Source organism: Benincasa hispida, chromosome 11, assembly GCF_027475165.1.
Source record: "Benincasa hispida cultivar pf3 chromosome 11, pf3_genome.v1.1, whole genome shotgun sequence".
Taxonomy (NCBI): domain Eukaryota; kingdom Viridiplantae; phylum Streptophyta; class Magnoliopsida; order Cucurbitales; family Cucurbitaceae; genus Benincasa; species Benincasa hispida.
The window spans coordinates 77,362,478-77,386,152 of NC_143488.1; the positions used below are offsets into that span (position 1 = coordinate 77,362,478).

The following is a 23,675-nucleotide window of genomic DNA, read 5'->3' on the forward strand; positions in this document are numbered from 1 at the left end:
CGTGCTACGGATCAGCTCCTACAGCTTCCCCATCAGAGCAGTTGCAACAGCTTCACTAATTCGGGCTTCCATTGCCTTTTCATCCACTTGGGTCATAGGCGAAATTGGCGCCGCCGGAGCAGTTTGATTACTCCCTTCTCTCTCTGCTGGTATTTCTTCTCTAACTATTTTCCTTGTTCTACATTTAGGTGCCATGTCCTGTCATAAATTTGTACGTTAGCTAACTATTTTTGAGCCTCTCTCAGACATCATGTGTTTAAAACACTACATCACTGTCCTCATATACATATGGAAACTTTCATTAATAGAATGTACCTAGCGATGATGAGGAATTCATTACTGGTCACAGGGACTATCTAGACTTACATAGTAAGTCAGTCTACAGAACCCAAAACATGGGCTCTGATACCAACTGTAACGACCCGACCTCCTAGGACCTAGGTAAGGCCATTACTAAAATAAATGCATGTAAAGAATTTAAAATGACGCTTAGTCATTTGAAATAAATGCTAATTAAAAACAAGAGAAGTTCAAAAGACATTTATTAAATACAATTGTTAAAAACAATAATAGGGTACCCAGAAATCATAAAGGTTAATAAGTACATATGAAAAACAATTCTTAATAATAAGTTTCAAACATCAAAACTAAACATTAAGGGAAACATGAAAAGAACTCTAAATCTCATGATGCGGAAGCGTAAAAAAAAACTAGTCCCAGTGGCTCGATCATGAATTCCACTGCGCCATCGTCGGTGTATCTCTACCCTTACCTGAAACATCAACATAAGAAAGAATGAGTATAAAATACTCAGTAAGTAACCTTACCACTGGGGTCAGGCTAGCCATCTATGTCCTCTAGATACCCACATATGGCACATAAATACATGTAACATATAAGAGACTGATCCCTATCCTATATGGCACATAAATACAGTTAAGTATGCCCACAAAACTGGTGAATCCTGGAGAAAATACTAAACTGGTGAATCCCGAAGGAAACACAAACTGGTGAGCATCTAACTAATCAATGAGGATATTCACACAGTCTTAATGTGCTAAGATTCAACATTGTACGGTTCTAAAGCATACATAAAAATCCTTAATACCATGGCTGCATCACATACCCATAATTCTTAACAACATATTATACATCATCCATGTATAACTTATATCATAAATCCACAACATACAAGTATGCCTCAACACCAGCAGATCAGACATCGACATATGAAAACACATACTATCACATACTAACGATCAAACACTTAGGTGTGTATGTAAATAAATCATAATTTGTGCCAGAATATACTTTGATTCAAGTCATACTGTCAATCAACATGCTAACATTTACCATAACATACACTTATCATACTAGCATACAACTAGAGTCTGGCCCGTGGGCAGTTCCAGTGATAAGATTACTTACCTCGAGTCGATACTCCACAGATAAAAATTTTAGATCACCAAACTATGACGGCAATCCAAAGTAGCGGTCCTAACAACAAAACAACTCTCAAATTTCAGTTGAAGCCATAATTGTAAGACTTCAGGTCCAAGTCCAAACTATCAAGAACTTATTCAAAGAAAGAAAAACACTTCCATCTTCCACGACGGTGCCTCCTTTGACTTCCAAACTCCCTGGCAACTTAAACTTGAAACAAAATTCAATAAAGACGAGTCATAACACTGAAACACAATATTAATGGCCAAGAGAACGAAACAAACCGACACAACCTTACCCCAATAGATTTGACGAAGACCAAGACGAACCCGACGTGGCAGGGCGACGACAACCGGTAGAGAAGCGGCTAGGGTGGTAGACGCGGGGGAGTTGGATCTGAGACAACGATCGGAGGCGGCGTGACTTGACCGGTTGGCGAGAACCATCGTGAGCGAAGGGCCAGGGAAGCAGTGCGGTCAAATCCCTAGATCCGACACGGAAAACTTTGGGGAGACGCAGCAGTGCACGAGAACGAGCGGCACGCGCACGGCTAGGTCTGAGACGTCGATCGGAGGTGGCACGGCTTGACCGGTTGGCGAGACGGGAGCGAAGGGCGAGGGTTGCCAAGAGAGAAAAAGATGCGAGAGGGTGGGATTCGTGGCTGGCGGCGGACGTTCAGCGTCCGATCTGGGCGGCGTTCGAGCGAGGCAGCTGTAAGGGAGATGGGGGTGCCCTTTTTATTTTTAAAAAAATCTAATAATAATAATAATAATAAAGGAAAATAGTATATCTCTAATTAAATCCTTTCCTTAATCCACTTTATACTATTTAATCTCTTTCCTTTTTCCAAAAATAATTAATTCCTGCCATAACTTTTCAAATTGAATTTGAAAATTGAATAATTTTTTAATAATTTCCACTATAACACTTAAATCCTCGCATTTATACTTTAAATTCAGAATTCCAAACATGCCCTTCAACTAAGGACAATTACTGAAAAGGGAAAAGTTTTACATTATTAATAAATAAATAAAAAGGTGTGGGATGTTACACTATATCTCTATAGTGCATGGTTGCGTCGAGCATCTCTAGAAACAATACGAACCTTGCTTAGTGCATTCCATCCCTTACCTTCTTAGGCAGTTAGATGCGGCTACTTAACTTATAGACAAGCAACGCAGCATCCCATAGACAGGCGTGCCATAGCCTTTCACTAAGCAAAGAAGATTAACTCACTATACTCGTACAACGCACACCTTTTGGTGGGTTGCTACATGCGTCCTATCTCTAGGCTACACGATTAAGCATGCGATTGACTTTGATAAATAAACGCTGAAAATAAACTAAGATAGAGATGAAGACGATGAAGAAGACGATAATGAAGGAATTAAGATTTGCATTGATCACAAAATATCTTAATATCTCAAGCTAAAATGTAATACAATACAGAGATTAGAAGAGAGATGAAGGACTCTGCGTCAAGGCTGCCGGTGGTGCCATGGTTGAATGGTGGAGATGTCTCTCTCGAGCTCTATCTCCGACGAATACTCCGATTGTCACTCGGTCTGGGTTGTGGAGATGAAGAATTCTCACTGGAAATCTCTTTCAAGCTCTCATCTGTATCACAAACTTCTTCCTTGAGGCAGAAGCTCGGATGTCTTGAAATGAAGATCCAAAAGGCTATTTATAGAGTTTAAACGCCGATAGCTATAATGATTGCATTATGGCTCACTGATGCTTTTGTCGCGGTATGGGCAATGTCACATCGCCTTATCTTGTTGATACTCCCAAAGTATGAGTCCGAGCTTGATTCAGCTGAAGCATCAACGCATTCTACCCATCTTGCGATCATTCTTCTATTATGGTCGTCACTCTGTGGCCGCAATTTCCAATTGATCACCGCATTCGCTTGATCATCACAACTTCCATGCGATGGACGCATACGATTACCGCAACTTCCATGCATTGGACGCATATGATTACCACGACTTCCATGCGTTGGACGCATATGATCACCGCAACTTCCATGCGTTGGATGCATACGATCACCGCAACTTCCATGCAATGGACGCATATGATCTAACCTTCAGCGCATGCGTTTGTCTTTGTGATTGCCTAGCTTCAGCGCATGCATTTGTCTGTGATTGCTTATTTCAAACGCATGCGTTTGATTCCTGCGATAGCTACAAAAATAGACACTTCGGCATGGAGTAACGCATAGTATTGGGGTCAATGAGGATCTAGGTGCTAATTGACGCAAAACTCAATTTTTCGCAAATTTTAAGTATTATCACCGCATTTTCTACTTATTAGCCCTCACGATTCTAAATAAAAGGCTTATAATAACTGGCATTTATCATGTAGCTAAACGATCGTGTAGTACCATCGTTTAGAAAATCCAACATATTGTTTAGTTCTACATCTAAACGATCGCTCATTGCTATCGCGTAGTACTTCATCGCATTGTTTAGCGCACGTCATAGCTAAACGATCGTATAGTGCCATCGTTTAGAAAATCCAGCGTATTGTTTAGTTCCCACGCCACGATCGCTTAGCTCTGCATCTAAACGATCGCCCAGCGCTATCGCGTAGCACTTTATCGCATCGTTTAGCGCGCGTCTTAGCTAAACGATCGTATAGTGCCATCGTTTAGAAAATCCAATGTATCGTTTAGTTCCCATGCCACGATTTCTTAGCTCTACATCTAAACGATCGCTCAGCACTATCGTGTAGCACTTCATCACATCGCTTAACGCACGTTGTAGCTAAACGATCGTGTAGTACCATCGTTTAGAAAATCCAATACCATGGTCTAATACCGAACCATTTTGATTAGTTGATAATATTAGTTGAGAAAGCGATCATAGTTAAGCGATCATTTAGTCCCAATACTTCCACGCGCGCCCCCTCTCTACCCCGTGCCCGCCCCCTACACCCAGCCGAGCTGGGATCGGGCACCACCTACTCCTACCCAGTTTTGCCCCCTTCCCTCTTGTCCTTTCCTCTCTTTCCCGCCCATGCCCTGTCAAAATACACATACGGCCCGATCGGTCTACCATCGGCACAATCTTCCCCTCTTCCCCAAATCTATCCCCAAGCAACCTCAAACTTGCCCCCGCCCGGTCACATACCTGGTCACAATGGTATGAAGCCCGACCAGGTAAGACCGATTTCCAGAAATGCATTTTAGGCTCAAACTTATTCAAAAAATGTCGAACATGATGCTTTTAGAAAAAAAAAAAACATTCAACATAAATCTAACATAAATTTTAATATTCACACAAGAGCCTAACATAAACTAACACATTAACTGGAAAAAAAAAATGAAAATCCATACCTTAGTTGAAAAATTCCAAATGATCTTTAATGAAAAGGAGAATGACAAGGAAATGTAGAATGGGAAGAGTGAAATGGAGTGAGATTGATGACTTTTGAAATGGGGAAAAGTGAAAATGGAAAAGAAAAGTGAAGGTTTCGAGTGAATTTTGAAATATGAAGGGTATCAAGGTAATTTTCATTCATTTTCAAAATTGTGGGATCAGAAAACATACATTTTAAAAATGGTCCAAAAGTCAAAATCAAAATTTGAAAAATGTTATTTTTTTTTGTCAATTACCACTCAATCCGACCTAAAGAAAAAACAACCCCACCCAAAATTAAACACAACCCAACTTTGAACACCCCTCCATGGATATGAAAACCACATGTAAACAGTAGGGCTCTGTTCAGTCCAGTTTTCAAGCTTTCTCGGAAGAGTTCAGGTTTGCTATCTCTTCAGCGCCAACCGCGTTTGATAGACCTTCACAAACATGGAGGATTTGAAGAAGCGGAAGCTGGAGGAGACCATCGGCAACGGCGAATTTTCTTCCGTCGAACATTTGCGGTCTCTCCTCGAACCCCTTCCCAAGCCACAACTTGTCGATCTCCTTGCTAAACTGTACGTCTCTTCTCCCTGCTTTACTAAACTATACTTTCATTTGCACTTCGTTCTTCTTCATATTCGCTTTCGTGAATGACTCTTAGGGTTTCATTTTCTTAGTTCTTCTTCTTTTTCGTACCTGACTTTGTCCTTCTGTTTTCTGGGAAAGACGATATTGTATGAAATATGGGGTTTCAAAAAATTTGGTGATCCCACTCTTAACTCATTTATGCCAGTGTTGCGGATGACCTTTTTAGGGTTTTGGGTTCTTAGTTTCTATTGTAGCTGAATTTTGGAATCTTTTCGGTTCGTAGATGTATGAGGCATTTCCACAGTAAACCACTAGTAAACATGTAGAAGGGTCATCCTTTAAATGTTGAACTTAACTTTTTCCTAAGCTGTTCTTCATATATTTCAGAGAGTACACAGGGATTTTAAGGTATTAAGTTTTCAACTTGGAGCTTGAACCCATAACCTTGGAAGGCATCTCCAAGCATTCCAAGTCTTTACCATTAAACCTCAAATGGGTGTTTTTCCTAAGGATTTGCTTCGAAGTTGTTCCTCTAACAGTATCGTCAGTGAAGCAAGCCTTAATACTCGAAGCCTCATTTCTTAGCCTTTAAGAACTAGTTACTTTGTTCCTTATGAGCAGGCACAATTTCTATATACTACAAAGCCATCGTTCTTCGTTTTGTCATAATGTGTCCCATCCTAGATTTTTTTCATATAAATTCTATTCAAATTTAATTCAGCAGAAGCAATTTATTAAAGAACTCTCAAATAATTTATTAAAGAGTGACTGCAACTCTCAAATACTCATATCTGGTGTGAAAGTTTAATTTTTATCAGAGATTTAGAATTATTGTCTGATCCTCCACACGAGTATTTAGAAAAACATAACGAGTACAATAACAGTACGTCAGTACTTGACGAAGAATAAGCTCCTTCACCTCAACAACTTCAACCTTTTTTTCATCCCATGATAATCACATCCCCTTAGGCTAGGATTTGCCAATGCTCTTCACATGCACAACATGGCACACGACAAGGACTACACCCACTTGACTTCCTTGTGCTTTTTGATTTTCCTTTTCTCTCCATTATTTAAAATGGATGTTATTAGACTACTCCACATAATGTTTTTTTTTTATTGGTCTCAAACTCCCTGCCTTCTTCTTTTGTTGGAAATGTGACTAGAATGGGAGATGTTGCCATTGAGATGTGAGGAATTATTGCTTTGGGCTTATCAAATTGCTTAAACTTCAACTGTATAATTAATCTCTGTCGAATATTTTATGTCCTCCTTTGCATTTTCTTCAAATAAATCATGGAAAACATCTGCCAAATTATTGTCTTCTTGGCCCTTGCTTCCTTTGAATTTGTAAATATACACCTTATCTTCTCTTGGCTGTTTCGTTGAAGTCCCATTTTCTCTGTATGCTAGGCCATGAATTACCCAAGGGCATCATAGTTTTCGTTAAGTTATTTTAGCTTCCGATCGGTCTTCTTTGAGATGTCTATTATTAAAGCCCAGTAAAATTAAGGGTTTAATGTTTCCCTTCTGCCTCCCTCAAGCCCTATGCCAATCTATTTTCTATAACTGTTATCTGACCTTTTCTATTGCTTCTGCAAGATCTTCCTTTCTTTGGTTTCAACTTTCTTCTTAAAACTAGATCATCCAATGTGATCGGCATCCAATGACCTGTGTCCCTCAATATAAAGCTTCATGGTAGTTTCAAGAGAAAAACTTCCATTCTCTCTCTCTCTCTCTCTAAAAAAAAAAAAACAAGAAAGAGATCAACTTCGTGGATGCATGGAATTCTCCCGGCCAAGAATGAAGGGTGAGAGACGATCACTTACAATGAAAGAATGTCCTCTACGTTTCTACCGTGCATGCCTCTAAATTATTTGATGAACTGATTGTTTTTCTTGCATTGTGAATATTTATTTCCAATCAACTTCAAATTCTTTCATATGGGCAAAAGAAGATCCCCCAACAGAGAAATGAAACCCCACTTCTCAAATTCGAAAAAGAAAATCTCCTTCTCAAATTGACCAAAAAGGGAAAAAAAAGATCCTCGATTGACACTTTATTGACAACCTTTATACACGTGTGCAAGCACACATTTATATCTTAGAAAAGCTTTGCCCATATAATACAATAATTTTCTTACATTCTATAATATTGTGACCTAGTTATTTTCTTTGACATGTTTGTTTACCTATATCTTGAATCCTTTTATCCTTTTGTAATGCAACCTTTTATCCCTTTTGCAGAGGGTGTCCCATTCATCCTCTTCCCTGTGTTTCTACAAACTTCATGTGGATTCCCTTCTCCCATCTTTTGTTTGAATAAATTCTTTGAACCCAACAAATTCCATCATTCCCCTCACCACCTAATCTATCAAGATTTATGTTTAAGCATTGACTCTTCAATTGCTTGAACCTATCGGATTCCATCCCTAAACACTATCAAATGAGCATCTGAAGGGGGAGGGGGAGGGAGGGGGAGGGGGAGGGGGAGGGAGAGAGAATGAGTTCAAGTCATGATGACCACCGACTAGACCACCTCTTTGGAGTCTAATATCTTACGAGTTCCCTTGGGAACAAAATGTAGTAGAATCAAGCAATTGTCTCGTTTGAGTAGTTGAACTTTGTGCCAAATGAATTGGACACTCATGGATAAAGAGAAAAGAAAGAGAGTAAACCTAGTGAAAGAACAACCATGAGTAAATTTTAGCAATAATATTTGTAATTTCATAATCAACAAAAATATTTATCATAAAAAGACAAATTTAGTCAATCTTAGCATAACTCAATTGGTTAAGACATTATACTCTCAATTGGAAGATCAAAAGTTCAAATTTCCACAGGGCATCTTAAAAAAAAAAATTAATACCTGCGAATTCAACAAATAAATATTTCATCAAAATTTATTAGAATTCAAGTCTAACACCAAACGATATATTTTTTTATATAAAAAACTTATCTATGAAAAATTGCTTCTGACGAAAGAATATCAAATTGTTAAATTGACAAAAGAATGTCAAATTGTTAAATTATCCTAAATGTTCCAAACCATATTCAGATTTGTCAGAGAGTACTTATCTAATACACTATTTTAAAAAGAAGACAAACTTATAAGTTCAATAATCATCAAAAATGAATTTAAACTCTTGTTCTAAAATAAAAAAAAAATGAATTTAAACTCGAAACAATTTTTTTGGAAAAAAAAAATCTTGTCTTTATAGTTCTTAAATAAAAAATTTCCTTCGAAAGTAACCACTTCCATTACTAAAACTATGGTAAGAATGAATTTTTGTGGGTATTACACAGTGGAAATCACAAGGGTGTTGCTTCAATTGTATGCTGTGTGATTGACATGGTGAATGTGTGTTTATTTGCGTTGCATGTTGAGGCATAAAGAGGGTCCCAGTATCCTTCCATCGCAGAAGAAATAAAAAGTGTTGCCAGCGCAGATCCTGTCAATCGAAAGCTTTTTGTTCGTGGCTTGGCTTGGAATACCACTTCAGAAACATTGTGTGCTGTGAGTGCAGTTGGTTGTTGCTTGTGTTTTGCCTGTCTGTTTGTGTTTGTTCTTTAGACTCTGTGTTTCTAGTCCTGGAACATTAAATCTTGGAATCAACACCTTTTTTAATAATATTTTTTCTCCTGGGCTTCTATCTCCTTCAAAGAACAGTGCTCAGTTGGTTTTTTCCTAATAAAGTTGTTATAATTATATCACGTTCAGGCATTTAGCGTGCATGGGGAAATTGAAGAAGGAGCTGTTATCTATGACAAAGCAACAGGAAAGTCCCGTGGATATGGTTTCATTACTTACAAGCACATGGACTCAACTAAAGCTGCTTTAAAAGCACCTAGCAAAATTATTGAGGTAAGCACTAAACTCCTTCCAAATGTTGTGGAAACATTTTCTAATTTTTGGAGTTAAATGTGTGAGAATAGTTGTGATGGAATGAATCATATCTTATTTGGGTTGGGGAAATTATAAATCCTTTTCTTTTTAGAGTTTGGATCCCCCCCCCCCCCCCAAAAAAAAAAAAATAAAATAAAATTCTGTATCCTCTTGAGCGAGTTTCATTTTGATGGTTGCAGTTCTTCCTTATCACATTTCAGTGGGTTCATCATTTCCAATAATTTTTTTTGTAAGGTTTGGTTATTGTGGATGAAAGTGTTTTTTTTTTTTATAATATGAAACGCACATATGTAATGGATCTAATTTTATAAACAAATAGTTGGTCTCATTGCCACCAAGGGGCAGTCCCTTTGGTTAAGGCCCAATCTCTCTCTCTTTTCATTAAGTTCAACAAATGGGGGATAAGAATTTGACCATCGACCTTTAGGAGGTATGGTAATTGGTGCCTTATCCATTGAGCTATGCTCGGATTGGCAAGGTTTGCAATCTCTCAATAACACCTACCTAGAGGTTTAGTATGGGTGAGTATAATAAGGGAAAAGCCTTGATGTCTCGAAAGTCTAAGCCTTGGGGCAGAAGCAGCTATTAGCAAAAAATGATATTTGGTTTTATTGAAATAGAAGAGAAAGAAGACGACACAAGGAGTACGTGGAAAACCCTAATTCAGGGAAGAAAAACCACGATAGAAAAGGACTTATTATTTTAATGTCATACGTACAATAGACCCAACCTCAGATAAATAGAATGAGTTGAAACCCTGATTTAGCAAATATAGTATAAATTACAAAAATGCCCTTAGGGCTAATTCAACGTATTTTAACACTCCCCCTCAAGTTGGGGCGTAGATATCGGCAAGACCCAACTTGCTAATACAAGCTTCAAATGTCTGTCTCGATAACCCTTTCGTAAAAACATCTGCAATATGTTGGACTGAAGGTACATAGGGAATACAGATAGCTCTGCGGTCTAACTTTTCTTTAATAAAGTGCCTGTCAATTTCCACATGTTTGGTTCTATCATGTTGCACGAGATTATTCGCAATACTGATGGCAGCCTTATTATCACAATACAGCTTCATGGGCCCCAGACTACTCTCGTGAAGATCAGATAAAACTTTCTGCAACCAAATTTCTTCACACTCCCAGATTCATAGCTTTATATTCTGCCTCAGCACTCTTCTTGGCCACCACACCCTGTTTTTTACTCCGCCAAGTTACCAAATTTCCCCATACAAAGGTACAGTACCCTGAGGTTAACCTTCTATCAGTCACAGATCCGGCCCAATCTAAGTCAGTATATGCCTCAATGCTTCGTGTGTCATGTTTTCTGAACACTAAGCCCTTCCCAGGGGTGGACTTCAGGTATCTCAAAATTCGAGTCACAGCTTCCATGTGCTCCTCATATGGACTCTGCATGAATTGACTTACCGCACTCACAGCATAGGAGATGTCGGGCCTAGTATGAGATAAGTAAATCAGTTTTCCTACCAAGTATTGATATCTCTCCTTATTCACAGGAACTCCTTCCGAAATGCTTTTTAGTTTGCTATTGACCTCAATAGGAGTGTTAATAGGTTTGCATCCAGTCATTCCTGTTTCCTTCAACAAGTCCAGAGTGTACTTCCGCTGAGATGCAGATATTCCTGCTTTTGATCTTGCCACTTCCATCCCAAGAAAATACCTCAAACTACCAAGATCCTTGATTTCAAATTCACCTGCCATCCTTTGTTTTAGCTTAGCAATTTCTGCTGTGTCATCTCCTGATAGGATGATGTCATCAACATACACTACCAACACAGCAATCTTTCCTAAGGGTGATTTTTTGGTAAACAAGGTATGATTAGAATGCCCCTGAACAAACCCTTGGGACTTAACAAACATGGTGAACCTGTCAAACCATGCCCTAGGGGACTGCTTCAACCCATATAAAGACTTCCTGAGTTTGCAGACATGATTCCCAAACTTAGCTTCGAAACCTGGAGGTGGACTCATGTACTTCCTCTTCTAACTCACCATTTAGGAAGGCATTCTTTACATCTAGTTGATGTAGGGGCCAATCTTTATTTACAGCGACAGACAGAAGAACACGAATCGTGTTTAACTTAGTCACTGGGGAAAAAGTTTCTGAATAATCAATCCCATACGTCTGAGTGAACTCTTTAGTAACTAACCTGGCCTTATATCTCTCGAGTGTTACGTCAGACTTATACTTCACTGTGAACACCTATTTACAACCAACTATTTTGTGACCTCTAGGGACAGCTACTAACTCCCGAGTCTTATTTGCCTCGAGAGCTCTCATTTCCTCCATTACTGCTGCTTTCCACTCGGGAACTTCCATGCGTACATTGGTAGGTATTGCTAGAGCATCCAGTTGAGTAATGAAAGCCTTAAAACCAAGAGATAAGTTACTATAGGTTAGAAAACTATGCAAAGGGTACTTTGTACATGACCTAGTTCCCTTTCTCAGGGCAATTGGCATATCCAAAGTGGTATCATAGTTGTCAGTTTTCGTCTGTCCCTCTTCAGTATCAGACTTTTGAGACAATTCTGCATCTTCTTGAGGATCTTTCAGCACCTTATTACCTCCTGAAGTTTCAACCTTCTCTGAGCTCGTCTCATCATTTTCTATGTTCCCAGGCTTTTCTTCAAGACTCTCCTTTGAAACAACGAGATCTTGAACCTGAGCTGGTTCCAACGCTTGGACACTTTCCGATGGAACACCAGGGGTTTCCTGAATTTCCTTTATGAGATTCTTACTATAGTATGTTATCCAGGGCACTTGTCTAGTAGGAAGAACCGACACGGGAACAGCAGGAGCGGAGTTAGGTTCAAGACTAGGTAGACTAGGTCCAGGAATATTAGGGCTAGGCTCAAGTTCAGGAATATTAGGACTAGGCTCAAGATTGAAGCTAATAGGTACGGAGTACGGGGAACTGTTAGTTTCTTCATTCGTGGTCTCCCCCTGAAGATGACTAACGGGAAAGAACGGTTTATCTTCAAGGAACGTGACATCCATAGTGACAAAATATTTTCTGGAAGATGGGTGAAAGCATTTATAGCCTCGCTGGTGAAGGAGATACCCGACAAACACACATTTTTGAGCTTGTGGAGCAAACTTAGTCCGGTGTGGACCATGAGTATGAACAAAGGTTGTACACACAAACACACGAATAGGAACCTCAGGAATAAGACAGGTAGATTGATAGGACTCTTTGAAGCACTCAAGAGGAGTTTGAAACTTTAGAACTTGTGAAGGCATTCTATTAATTAGATGAGTTGCGGTAAGAACTGCATCTCCCCACAGGTACAAAGGGAGAGACGCTGGAATCATCAAGGAACGAGCAACTTCAATGAGATGGCGATTTTTCCGTTCAGCCACCCCATTTTGTTGTGGAGTATATGCACACGAGTTTTGATGGATGATCCCCTTTGACACTAGGAATTCCTGGAAGGTGTGATTGACAAACTCACGACCATTGTCATTCCGAAGAATGACAATCTTTGTGTTGAACTGTGTTAATATAGTGGTATAGAACTGTTTGAAGGTAGATAAAACCTCGGACTTATCAGCAAGGAGATATACCCATGTAAGTCGGGTATGGTCATCGATGAAAGTTACAAACCACCGTTTACCAGACAGGGTAGAGATACTTGAGGGATCCCAAACATCATTGTGGACCAGGTGAAAAGGCTGGGTAGGTTTATAGAGCTGAGAAACAAACGACACGCGAGGTTGTTTAGCACGTATACAGACATCACAAGATAATGAAGAAACATTCACATTATGGAATAAATGAGGAAATAAATATCGCATATATTGACAACTAGGATGTCCAAGACGAAAATGCCACAATAAATAATTTGTTTCAGACATAGTAAACGAAGATAAAAGACTAGTCCCAAACAAGCTTCTGGAGAAAGTATCTTCAAAAAGGAAATATAGGCCTCTATCATATCGGGCAGTACCAATCGTCTTCCTCGAGCTCAAGTCCTGAAACAAAGTAGTATCTGGTGAGAAGACAACTCTACAGTTCAAATCTTTTGTTGCTTTGCTTATTGATAATAAGTTGTAAGAAATTTTGGCACATGTAAGACATTTTGCAGAGTTAATCCTTGAAATGGTGACAGTCTGCCTTTTCCAGCAATAGGAGCGAAGGATCCATCTACAATTCGAATCCTCTCATTTCCAGGGCTTGGATAGTATGAGAGAAACCGGTCGGATGAGCCAGTCAAGTGATCGGTCGCTCCTGAATCTAGAATTCATAACTCATTCCCTTCAACAAGGAAACTAAAAGATTGAGGGTTACCTGATTGAGCAACTGTTCCGATCCCTATGGTACCTGAATCACTAGGGTTGGTCACTGGAGGCTGTGTCTGAGGTTGTGTGGCCCCCTCAACTGATTCACCCACTAGAGCACGCCCAGATTTCGACTTGTCATTCAGAGGGCGACGTTTACCATTCTGAGGGCGACCATGCAATTTCCAGCACTGATCCTTCGTGTGCCACTGTTTTTTGCAATGCTCACATACTGGGGGTGTTTTACTATTCTGCTTGTCACCATCAGCTCCAACGGACTTCACCTCGAAGGCAGCTGACTCTATAGTGGTAACACCCAGCACATTCATTGCACTCGATCTATCTTCTTCCAATCTAACCTTTGAACAAACCTCCATGAGAGACGGTATTGGCTTCTGCCCTAGTATTCGACTCTGAACTGTATCAAATTTGGGGTGCAACCCTACGAGAAAATCATACACATGCTTAACCTCTTCTATCTTGGAGTATTGAATTCCATCTTGCGGGCAGTTCCAAATGATCTCCCGACATAGATCCATTTCTTTCCATAACAACGACATCTTGCTGAATTATGACGTTACGTCCATGCTCCCTTGTTTGCATTCGTGAACTTGTTTACGTAGAGTATACAGGCGGGATGCGTTCTGACGCCTCGAATATAACCGTCGGACTGCATCCCAAATATCTTGGGCAGTGGCTGAATAGAGTAAAGGTTTCCCGATTTGTGGTTCCATGCTACTGATTAACATTGAGCGGAGCAAAGAATCCTCTACCTTTCAGACACGCTCTTGAGGATCCCCAGGATTCAGTCGTGGTATCTCTCCAATCAAATATCCAAACTTATGGCGTCCCTCAAGAACCATTTTAATTGTTTGGGACCAAGAGAAGTAATTTTGCCCATTCAACTTCTCTCCCATGATCATTCCTGCAAAATTTCCTATAGTTCCAGATAAAAAATTAGTAGTAGGAAGAGTAGGAAACATTGATACCGGATTTTCTGAATACATCGGGGAAGAATCACGGCCATTCAATCTAGCTCCAAGGGCGGCCATCTGTTGCTGGAGACTAACCAATTGTTGGAGTTCCCCATCAGATTCGGATCTGGAATTTTTCTGTCCAAAAATCATGGGATTTTCTTCAACGGAATCACCCATTCGAAACTGAGGTTGAACTGGATACACATGAGGAAGAAGCTGTCCACCCTGGTACTGTGAAGAAGCTACTGCCAGAAGTCTACCGGCGGCAAAGTGCGGCAACCCGTGATCGACGCTGCTCCCAGACGGCTGCGATGGTGGGTAACGGACAGAAGACTCGACGATCGGCTGCGGGGTTGAAGAAATCGCGCCGATCTGACCCGACCCGACAGCTGGAGCAAACCCACGACCATCTGGAGCAGATCCGGTCCTGTGCGAAGTCGAGGGACTGATCGGCTGCAAATCGCTCGCGTGCGTCAGCTGGAGAACGTGCGAAGCTGAGGGATCTTCATCGATGGTGTTCGGCTAGAACAGTCGAGTCTGGAAGCTAATCGACACGCCAACTGGAGCAAGCCCACCACTTGCTATTCGGCTCGCCGGCTGGATCTGTTCGACTGCGCCACCTAGGATGATGGTTCGGAGATAGCGGTCAATTGCTGCTTGAATCACAGCCTCATTAGTCAGTGTATCTTTACCTATCAAGTTTGATGACTGAGTTTCTTCTATTGGGGCTAGGGTTTCATCACCTGGCTCTGATACCATATTGAAATAGAAGAGAAAGAAGACGACACAAGGAGTTTACGTGGAAAACCCTAATTCAGGGAAGAAAAACCACGATAGAAAAGGACTTATTATTTTAATGTCATACGTACAATAGACCCAACCTCAGATATAAATAGAACGAGGTGAAACCCTAATTTAGCAAATATAGTATAAATTACAAAAATGCCCTTGGGGGCTAATTCAACGTATTTCAACAGGTTTCATCATTTCTTTGTTCATAGCATAATAGCTGTTAGCTTATGGGGAAGTATTCTTTTTGGTTTTTGATCTGATATGTAATGAATCTAATTTTATAAAGATTGAAACTTAATAAACACTCCTATATATGAGTTGTATATCTTTTCTTGACAAATAATTCAGAACTTGAACAAAAATTATGCCTGTGAAAGCTGATGTTAAGGGTAGTTGATTGATAGGCTATCCATCTGCAAGCTAAGGATAGATAACATGAACTTTTAATGAACACAACCATTTTTTCGTTCCACCATATTATAGCTGGTGGCTTTCTGAGATATTTCCAAGAGTCTTATAAAAAAAAAGAAGATATTTCCCAGAGAATTCAAATATATGTGTCGACCAATGCTTCTTAATTTTAGGGTCGCATGGCTATCTGCAATCTGGCTTGTGAGGGTCTAAGTGGATCAAGTACAACGCCAGATTTGGCACAGAGAAAGCTATATATTGGCGGTTTATCACCAGATATTACAAGTGAAATATTGCTGAATTTCTTCGGAAGGTATGGTGATATAGAAGAAGGTTCGGTCGCCTATGATAAGGACACGAATGAATCACGGTTAGTAACATTTTCACATTTCATGCGATAATACTTTCTCCATTGATTTCAATAATCTTTTACCTTATTGAACCTACATATTGGTGCACACTTGAATCTCCAAAAATGCCTCAATGTATTATTGATTCAATAGTTCAATGGCAGCCTTATTTATAGGCTTTTACAGAAGAGTTAATGAGGGGTTAGACTAACTTAATTAAGGTTACAAGAGAGAGTAAGGGGCTGAAGATTAATAAAGAAAGACCTAAACTTAAAGAACCGGACAAAAACTAAACAAAAGCATTTTAACTAAAATAAGATTGTTCAAGAAATGGCCAAGATCCTCGTAAGATATTACATCACATATGCCGCACCTATAAAACAATTTCCATTTCTTTGTGTGCAGAGGGTTTGGATTTGTTACGTATACCACTGTAGAGGCTGCAAAGAAGGCAATAGATGATCCAGACAAGACCTTTGGGGTGAGTGAGTTGTGATACTTGCTAATAATAGCCTTTTGAAATATACTTAATTTCAGTACAGAAGATTCCAATATTTTAATGTTTAGATATGTGGTAATTTATTTTCCAAGTGAAAAGAAGAGAAGGGAAAAGTCCAGAATTGATATAGAACTTTTTCATTTTGAACGGGTAGAAAAATATTTGGTTTAATTTAACTTATCTGCCGAGTATCATTAAGCACAAGCAATCTTTTAGATTAAGTGTAGAATTATGGAAGCAGTTATCTTTATTTTTGGAAGGGGTAAGGGGGTAAGAAACCAAAAACAATATAATAGAGGGATAACGGAAGCTTTTTGTAAATTTGTAAAAATGAAGAATCTTCTCCCAAACAAGAGCCAAACGAGTACCGGTTTAGTGCAACGTAAGAAAATATTGCAAATGATTTTTAACCTTTGATGAAAATGATAATATATTAATCTGGTGAGTGGTTGCAGGGAAGGAACATCATTGTGAAGCTTGCAGATTCACACAGGAACAAGATGATGCAGGCACAAGTCTCCTCAGCTATTCCTTCTATGCCATACCCAGTAGCTGCTGGATATCATCCTCAACCTGGTAAACCTCATGGTGGTGTTGGCCCCCTTGGCTATGCTTATCCCCAAGCTCTTGCATCATATCCTGCTTCGTATCCTAGTCCTACGGCAGCGCATACTTCATATGGGAGCCAACTCCAACTGCCATATCCCCATCAAGTGATTGGAAAGAAAGATGCTGCCGGACTTCACCCAATCACACCTGCTGGAATGGGAGGCTATCCATATTGTATGGCGAAACAATAGCTACAGATATGATTTGTGGGAGGTGAATTTCAAAACGTGATATTTACTTCCTTTACAATTCAGATTTAGCCTACATGCAAATAAAATATGTGATGAAAATAATAACAGAGGAAAAACACAATATTTACGTGGAAACCCTAAACCAGGGAGAAAAACCACGGTACAGATCTTTTTTATTATTATTATAAAACTAATACACTGAATACATGAGAATAGGGTGAATAAATAGACTTGTAGAGAACCCTAGGGTTAGATGCAATTACAAAAATACCCCTAGAATAAAAACCCTATTTTCAACAATATGCAAATATGCTTACAGCGTTTTTCTTATTGGAATTATACAGCACTATAAATTTGTAGGTTTTAGTTTGGACTCAACTTTTACATTAGTGTCAATGGAAGATCTGATGATCTAATTCAAGAAATATTTGCACTGGGTTAAAATGTAGGGGCAAATTTTGTTACTTATTTTAATGTCACAAGTCTGTTTTTTTATGGAGTTAGCAGGAAAGATTAGTTTAGAATATAGAGAAACTTTTGCAATTTACATTTTATTTTATAACTTTCTTTTGGAAAAAAATTCTTTGCCTTTGTGTAACATGAGATGCTCCTTATATTAGTTTTCCTCCTCATTCCATTGCTCATGGTTTGCTGGTTTTTGCAGGAACCTCCACATGGGTAATGCGCCTCTAGAAATTGGTCGCTGAGATTTGATTGAAGTGTGAACATTAAAGGCGACCTAGTGAAATGTTTCTGAGTAAACTCTTCATCTTTTTGTACCTTGTCTGTGTAATAATATTACCACCTAGAAATTATGCATACTTAATAGTCAGTCATAGTTATTAGTGGTAGTTGATTTTGAGCATATGGAAAATATTGGTTTTAGCTATTTGAATATTCAACATGTGACAATATTCTTGACATTTATCTTGTATCAATCATAATATCTGAATTGCGTTTTACTCTTCTATCCTATTTCGAGTAGAACTTTGAAGTTGGAATTTAAAAATGGGTCTCATAGTTTTACTGTCTAATGAAGTACATAATATTTGTTGTGCCATTAATAATATAAAGACAGTTCATATTTACTCGTAAGCTTGTTTCCTTAGGTTAAAATGGTCGCTATACTTTGTTTATTTTAGTTGTATTTTCAAATCTTCAAATTTAATTTGTAATTTCAATAAATCTTAAAATTAATGTTTATGGCTAGTGTAATGGATTAATTTTAGATATTCCAAGTGTAGCGTAGGCCTGAAGCTTCACGTTAGAAGTTCTAGTAACAATCACTAATCTCGTAGAAACAGATTTTTAAACATAACTTTTGGTTATTGGGCTTTCTTTTTCCCCTTTTCTTCTTCCATCCAGCATTTTAGTTGGTTTCCTTTATAATTTATGAACTGAATATGTATGTCCAAACTATCAATAATAGCTTTAAATTTCAATAAATTTCATACCGGTTGAAAATATATAGTTTTTTTTCCCTCTTCTTTCAAGAATTGAACCTTTGACTTTTAAGATTGATAGTATATATTTTATGCTGGTTGAATTATGTTTATTTTGATGGTAATATTGTAGTCTATGAATCAAACCTTTGATTAACTTTAAGAAAGATAAGTTTCGATTATATTTTCCTTTCCTTTGTGTCATGTTTAATTGCTCAAGATTTTGAGCATTAATTAGTTAAGAAATACGTGCAGTGCATGAAAAAACTTAAAAAATTTATTTGTTTTAATAGTGTTTTTAGCATGTAATAAAAAAAATATTATACAATTTTGTTTTAGGTATTCTAAACTTTTAAAAGTTAGATGATGTAATAATTTTATTTTAATGTTTTCATATTATCGTATTTTCAAATCAATTTTTTTGGCTAGTAATTAAATTTATAATTTAGTGTTGTAAGATGGATAATGAAAGTCACTCTCATATATAAATCAGCATTGTTTCACCACTTCTATTGGATTGAATTCTCTATTTTTTTTTTAAAAAAAATTAAACTTAGATCACATGGAGTTATTTTTCTAAGAATAATATTATTTTGTTTCTCTTTTATACATGCATCTCACATGTACAATGGAAAAGTGGATGCACCGATTCAATATATAACCACCTCCATCCGAACAAGTGTCTTCATCAATTGCATCATTAGGGTCAAGGAAAAGGTACTATAGAAGAGTCTCATCCCATCTTGAAGAGTCACGTCCATCAAAAAATTTATTCTGTAAATTAAAAATTGGAATCGTTTCTTTTATCATCTTTCAAACAGACATATATACTCAAAAAGTTACATCTATTTAACAAAAGGCAATGTTGGAATTTATTAAAAATATTAAGGTTAAAAGAGTTGGTAAAGATTCTCCACTTCATAGCCATTTTGTACATAGTTTAGATGCCCTTTGTTATCACATAGAAGAGAATGTGGATTTTTCTTTTTAATGTAAAAAAAAATGTCTTGATCTAAGCAATTAAATTTGATAGGATTTCATACGATTGGGAGGTATATGTCATATTTAAATTTGTTAAGGATTGCCCACAGGCGGACCCTAACCCATAGGATATCAGGATGAGGCATAAGGAAACATGTGTCTCAAAAGGGAAATGTCAAGGCCTCAAGTTCCAAGCTGACTAGAGAAGCTCAAGTTGAGTTGACCAGACGAGCTCATCTGACACTCTGTGACCTTAGGATCTATAATCTTCTTGACATCACGACATTACAAATAGCCACGAGCGAGTACCAGAGGAAGGACAACCGTGAATCCTGCAACATCTCTGACATCGGTGGTGCTACACGTAACCAAAGGCAAGTGTCAGAGGAAGGGCCTACAAATAGCTTCATTCAACTGTCCCAAAGGGGGTAAATAATCTCCTAAGAAGAGACTCGCCCTTACTTCCTTTATCATAAGTCCGATGCGAGGATCTCTTACTAATGTCAACTTGGAGAACATTAAGACCAACCAAGGAGAAGCAGACTGAAGGCTAAGCCCATCGAGCATCCGCAACAAAGCCCAACACAGATGAAATTCGAGCGTCAACAAATATGTTATTAATAAATCAAATTTATACCAAATTGAGTATAGCTTAACTAACTTAGTGTATGTACTATCAATCTTGAGGTTAAAAGTTCAATTCTCCTACATCATGTTTTAATCTAATACTTTTGAAAAAAAAATCAGAATTATGAGTTTATATTAATATTTTTTATGTATACAAAAAAGAAACTTTTCACTTCCAACTAGCATTCATATGCAAATTTTTTAACCACTCGTTTCAATTTCTTTTCTTTTCAAACAAAATCATTTATTATTTAAAATTATAGAATTTTAAATCATTTCTTAAACTTTTTTTATTTAAAAAAATTGTTTAATTTTTTTTTTAAAAAAAAAATTGTGACATTAGATATTGGAATATCTAGGATTTTGGTTACTTGTTTGTTACTATATTTGATTAGTTGAGTTATGCTTAAGCAAACAATGCTTTCATTAGTTAAATTACACATCAATAATATTGTACGTATGCATGATTGATTTTACTTAGTATATGAAATAGTAAAGTACCAAATAAATTATAGAAATGAAGCATGGGTTCAAGTAATTGGCTATATGTTGTATAAATATGTTTAGAGATTATTTTTATGATACATTATCTCAATAATGTTGCATATATAACTCTTTTTTTTTAATAAAAATTGGGATATGAAAATTTGAACCTCAAATTTCAAGAGACTGAGTACATGTCAATTACTACTTAGTTATTACGACTACTTTTATGATTCATTAGTTACTTAAAAGCATTAAATAGTATAGGTTGGTGGGAACATCTCTTTGTTCCTTTTCCATATTTGAATAATTTTTTTTAATATTTAATCATATATGTTTTTTAACTAAAGGAATAATGTTTTTTTTTTAGTAATAATGGAATAATGCTTTTAAACCATCAAATATTTCTCAAGTATTAGCCTTGAAGTTTAATTTTCTTTATGAAGTTAAGTTTATGCATGAAGTAATAAAATTAAGAAATGTATAATATTTAACTTCAAAAGAATATAATGTAAAATATACATATAAATACCAATTTTTAGATATCCATTGTAAATATAAGGGTTAGTTTGGGTGCTTTCTAGTTTAAGCATCTTTTTAGTTAAATTATAAGTTTAGTTTCCTTAATTTTTAATATTTTTTCAAATAGGCCCCAATCTTTTAAAAAAAATATATCATATATGGTCTTAGATTTTAATTTTGTCTTTAGAATTTTTTTTTTTTTAAAAAAAAAAAACCTTAAAATTTCAATTTTTTTAAACACTAAAGAGAGTGTTTGGAGCATGGACTCTGATGTTATTTAATTTAGAGTTCTTTAGTTTAATATGTATCTAACATACTCAAATTTTTTTAAGTCAACAAATCTATTATTATAAAAGAATTGAAGTATCATTACACCTTTAATTTTATGCTCACGAAAACAAAATTTTATGTCCTATTAACTTAGCTATCTAAAATCACTCATAAAGTCATGCCAAAAATACAACTCAACTATTTATTAAGAAGTTAAGAGTTTGTTTTGATTGACTAGAGAAAGAAATGCTTTCCAAAAAAGTCATTTTTATTTAAACTGATCTTTTGGTTTAAAAAAAATGGAGAAAGATACTTTTTTTATCCTTAATTTTGAGTTTAGTTTCTATTTGATTCTTATATATCAAAATCTAACACTTTTATCCTTAAGATTTTGATAATACTCAATTTTAGCCTTTGAGATAACAAAATCGTTAATGACCTAACGGAAAATGGGGAGATCCTTTATATTCATCCAAATAACAACCTCAAAAAGCACAATAAATTAGATCAGATCCTCAACAAGTCTCTGGCTTGTGGTTTGGTTAATTCTCACAAAAGAATCTTTCTTCTCTCTCTTATAAATCGAAAAATAAAACTTCAAATGAAGTTTCTTCCTCTTCCTTTCTTTATGAAAATGATTTTTTCCCAAAATAGTATGAAAATGAAACATTAGATTCCAAGAACTTCACCTCTGCCATTAAAATAGCTACATCATTAATCTATTTTAGTTTAAAATTAGTCTAGTCATCATCCTACTCATCCTTCTGTTACGTCACTAATGATTCTGTTATCTCAATGACTAAAATTGAGCATTATTGAAATCTCGAGAATAAAAATGTGAGATTTTGAAGCATATAGACCATATAAACACTAAACTCGAAACCTATAGACCAAAATGATATTTTCTTTTTCCTATAAAGCGTTTCGAAAGTTATTTGTAGTTGTCAAACACTTCAATTTTTTTTAAAAAAATTAAACATTGAAAAGTTAAACTAAAAGTTCAAAAAACACGTATATTTCTTCTTTGTTCTTTTTGTTTCATTTAAATTTGTTTATTTAGTTAAAACGGTTAAGGCTTCATAAAATGAAGGGTCATAGAAATATAATAGATTTTGAAAATTAATTTGGTAGGTAAAGTGGTAGAAAAGCAATTAATTTAATGAATGTTCCAAATTTATGTACCTAACTAACATTTACTAACCCTAAGCATAGTGACATCGTTTATCTCCTTAAATGGTTGGAGATTCATATCAGCTAGCATCTCATGAATTATGAAAAAGAATAATCAAGGCAAATATAAGTACACATATAATTCAAGAGTTGAATACGAACTTTTCCAAATTAAATTGAAACTAAGTCTAAATCAATTTCTATCCCTAAATTTTGGTAGTTATATCAATTAAAGTTCTAAACTAATAATTGTATCAAATTAAATCATAAACTTTAGTAAGTATATCAATTTATACCATCCTCCTTCGTTCAACCAATATTGTGTGAAATTTATGATTTTTGAGTTAATTAAACTTCTAAATTTTCATAAACAAATCAATCTAGACCTTTCATTACAACTATCTTTGAAAATCATCCATGCATTGAATCTTTAAGGTGTGTAGACTTCTTCAAATGTTGGTTTTATAGAATGGATGATTATAGTAAATGCATGGACAATTCTCAAAAGAAATTTTAACTAAGAATCTAAATTGATTCATTTATGAAAGTTTTAAAATTTGATTGATATAATTATAAGTTTCATACAAGATTTTCCTAAAAAGAACGTAATGGAGTGTAGATTGATACACTTGCAAAAATTTATAGTTTAAATTGATACAAATCCTAAAATTTAGAGATATAACATGATATTTTTACTATTATGTTACAACGTTAAAAGATATTTGATAAATAGTTGGATTTACTATTGAAGAT

The 23,675-nt window shown here is 36.5% G+C and overlaps 1 protein-coding gene across 1 annotated transcript; it reads left to right on the top strand.

Annotated features, from left to right (window-relative positions):
* The first annotated feature begins 5,030 nt into the window (after nt 1-5,030).
* LOC120091122 (UBP1-associated protein 2C-like) lies at nt 5,031-18,389 on the top strand. Its single transcript, XM_039048976.2, has 7 exons — nt 5,031-5,380; nt 8,789-8,909; nt 9,114-9,257; nt 15,952-16,148; nt 16,534-16,609; nt 17,083-17,449; nt 18,092-18,389. Exons 1-6 carry the CDS (start codon nt 5,253-5,255, stop codon nt 17,425-17,427), a joined length of 1,011 nt encoding a protein of 336 aa, XP_038904904.1. The 5' UTR covers nt 5,031-5,252; the 3' UTR covers nt 17,428-17,449; nt 18,092-18,389.
* Nucleotides 18,390-23,675: the final 5,286 nt, after the last annotated feature.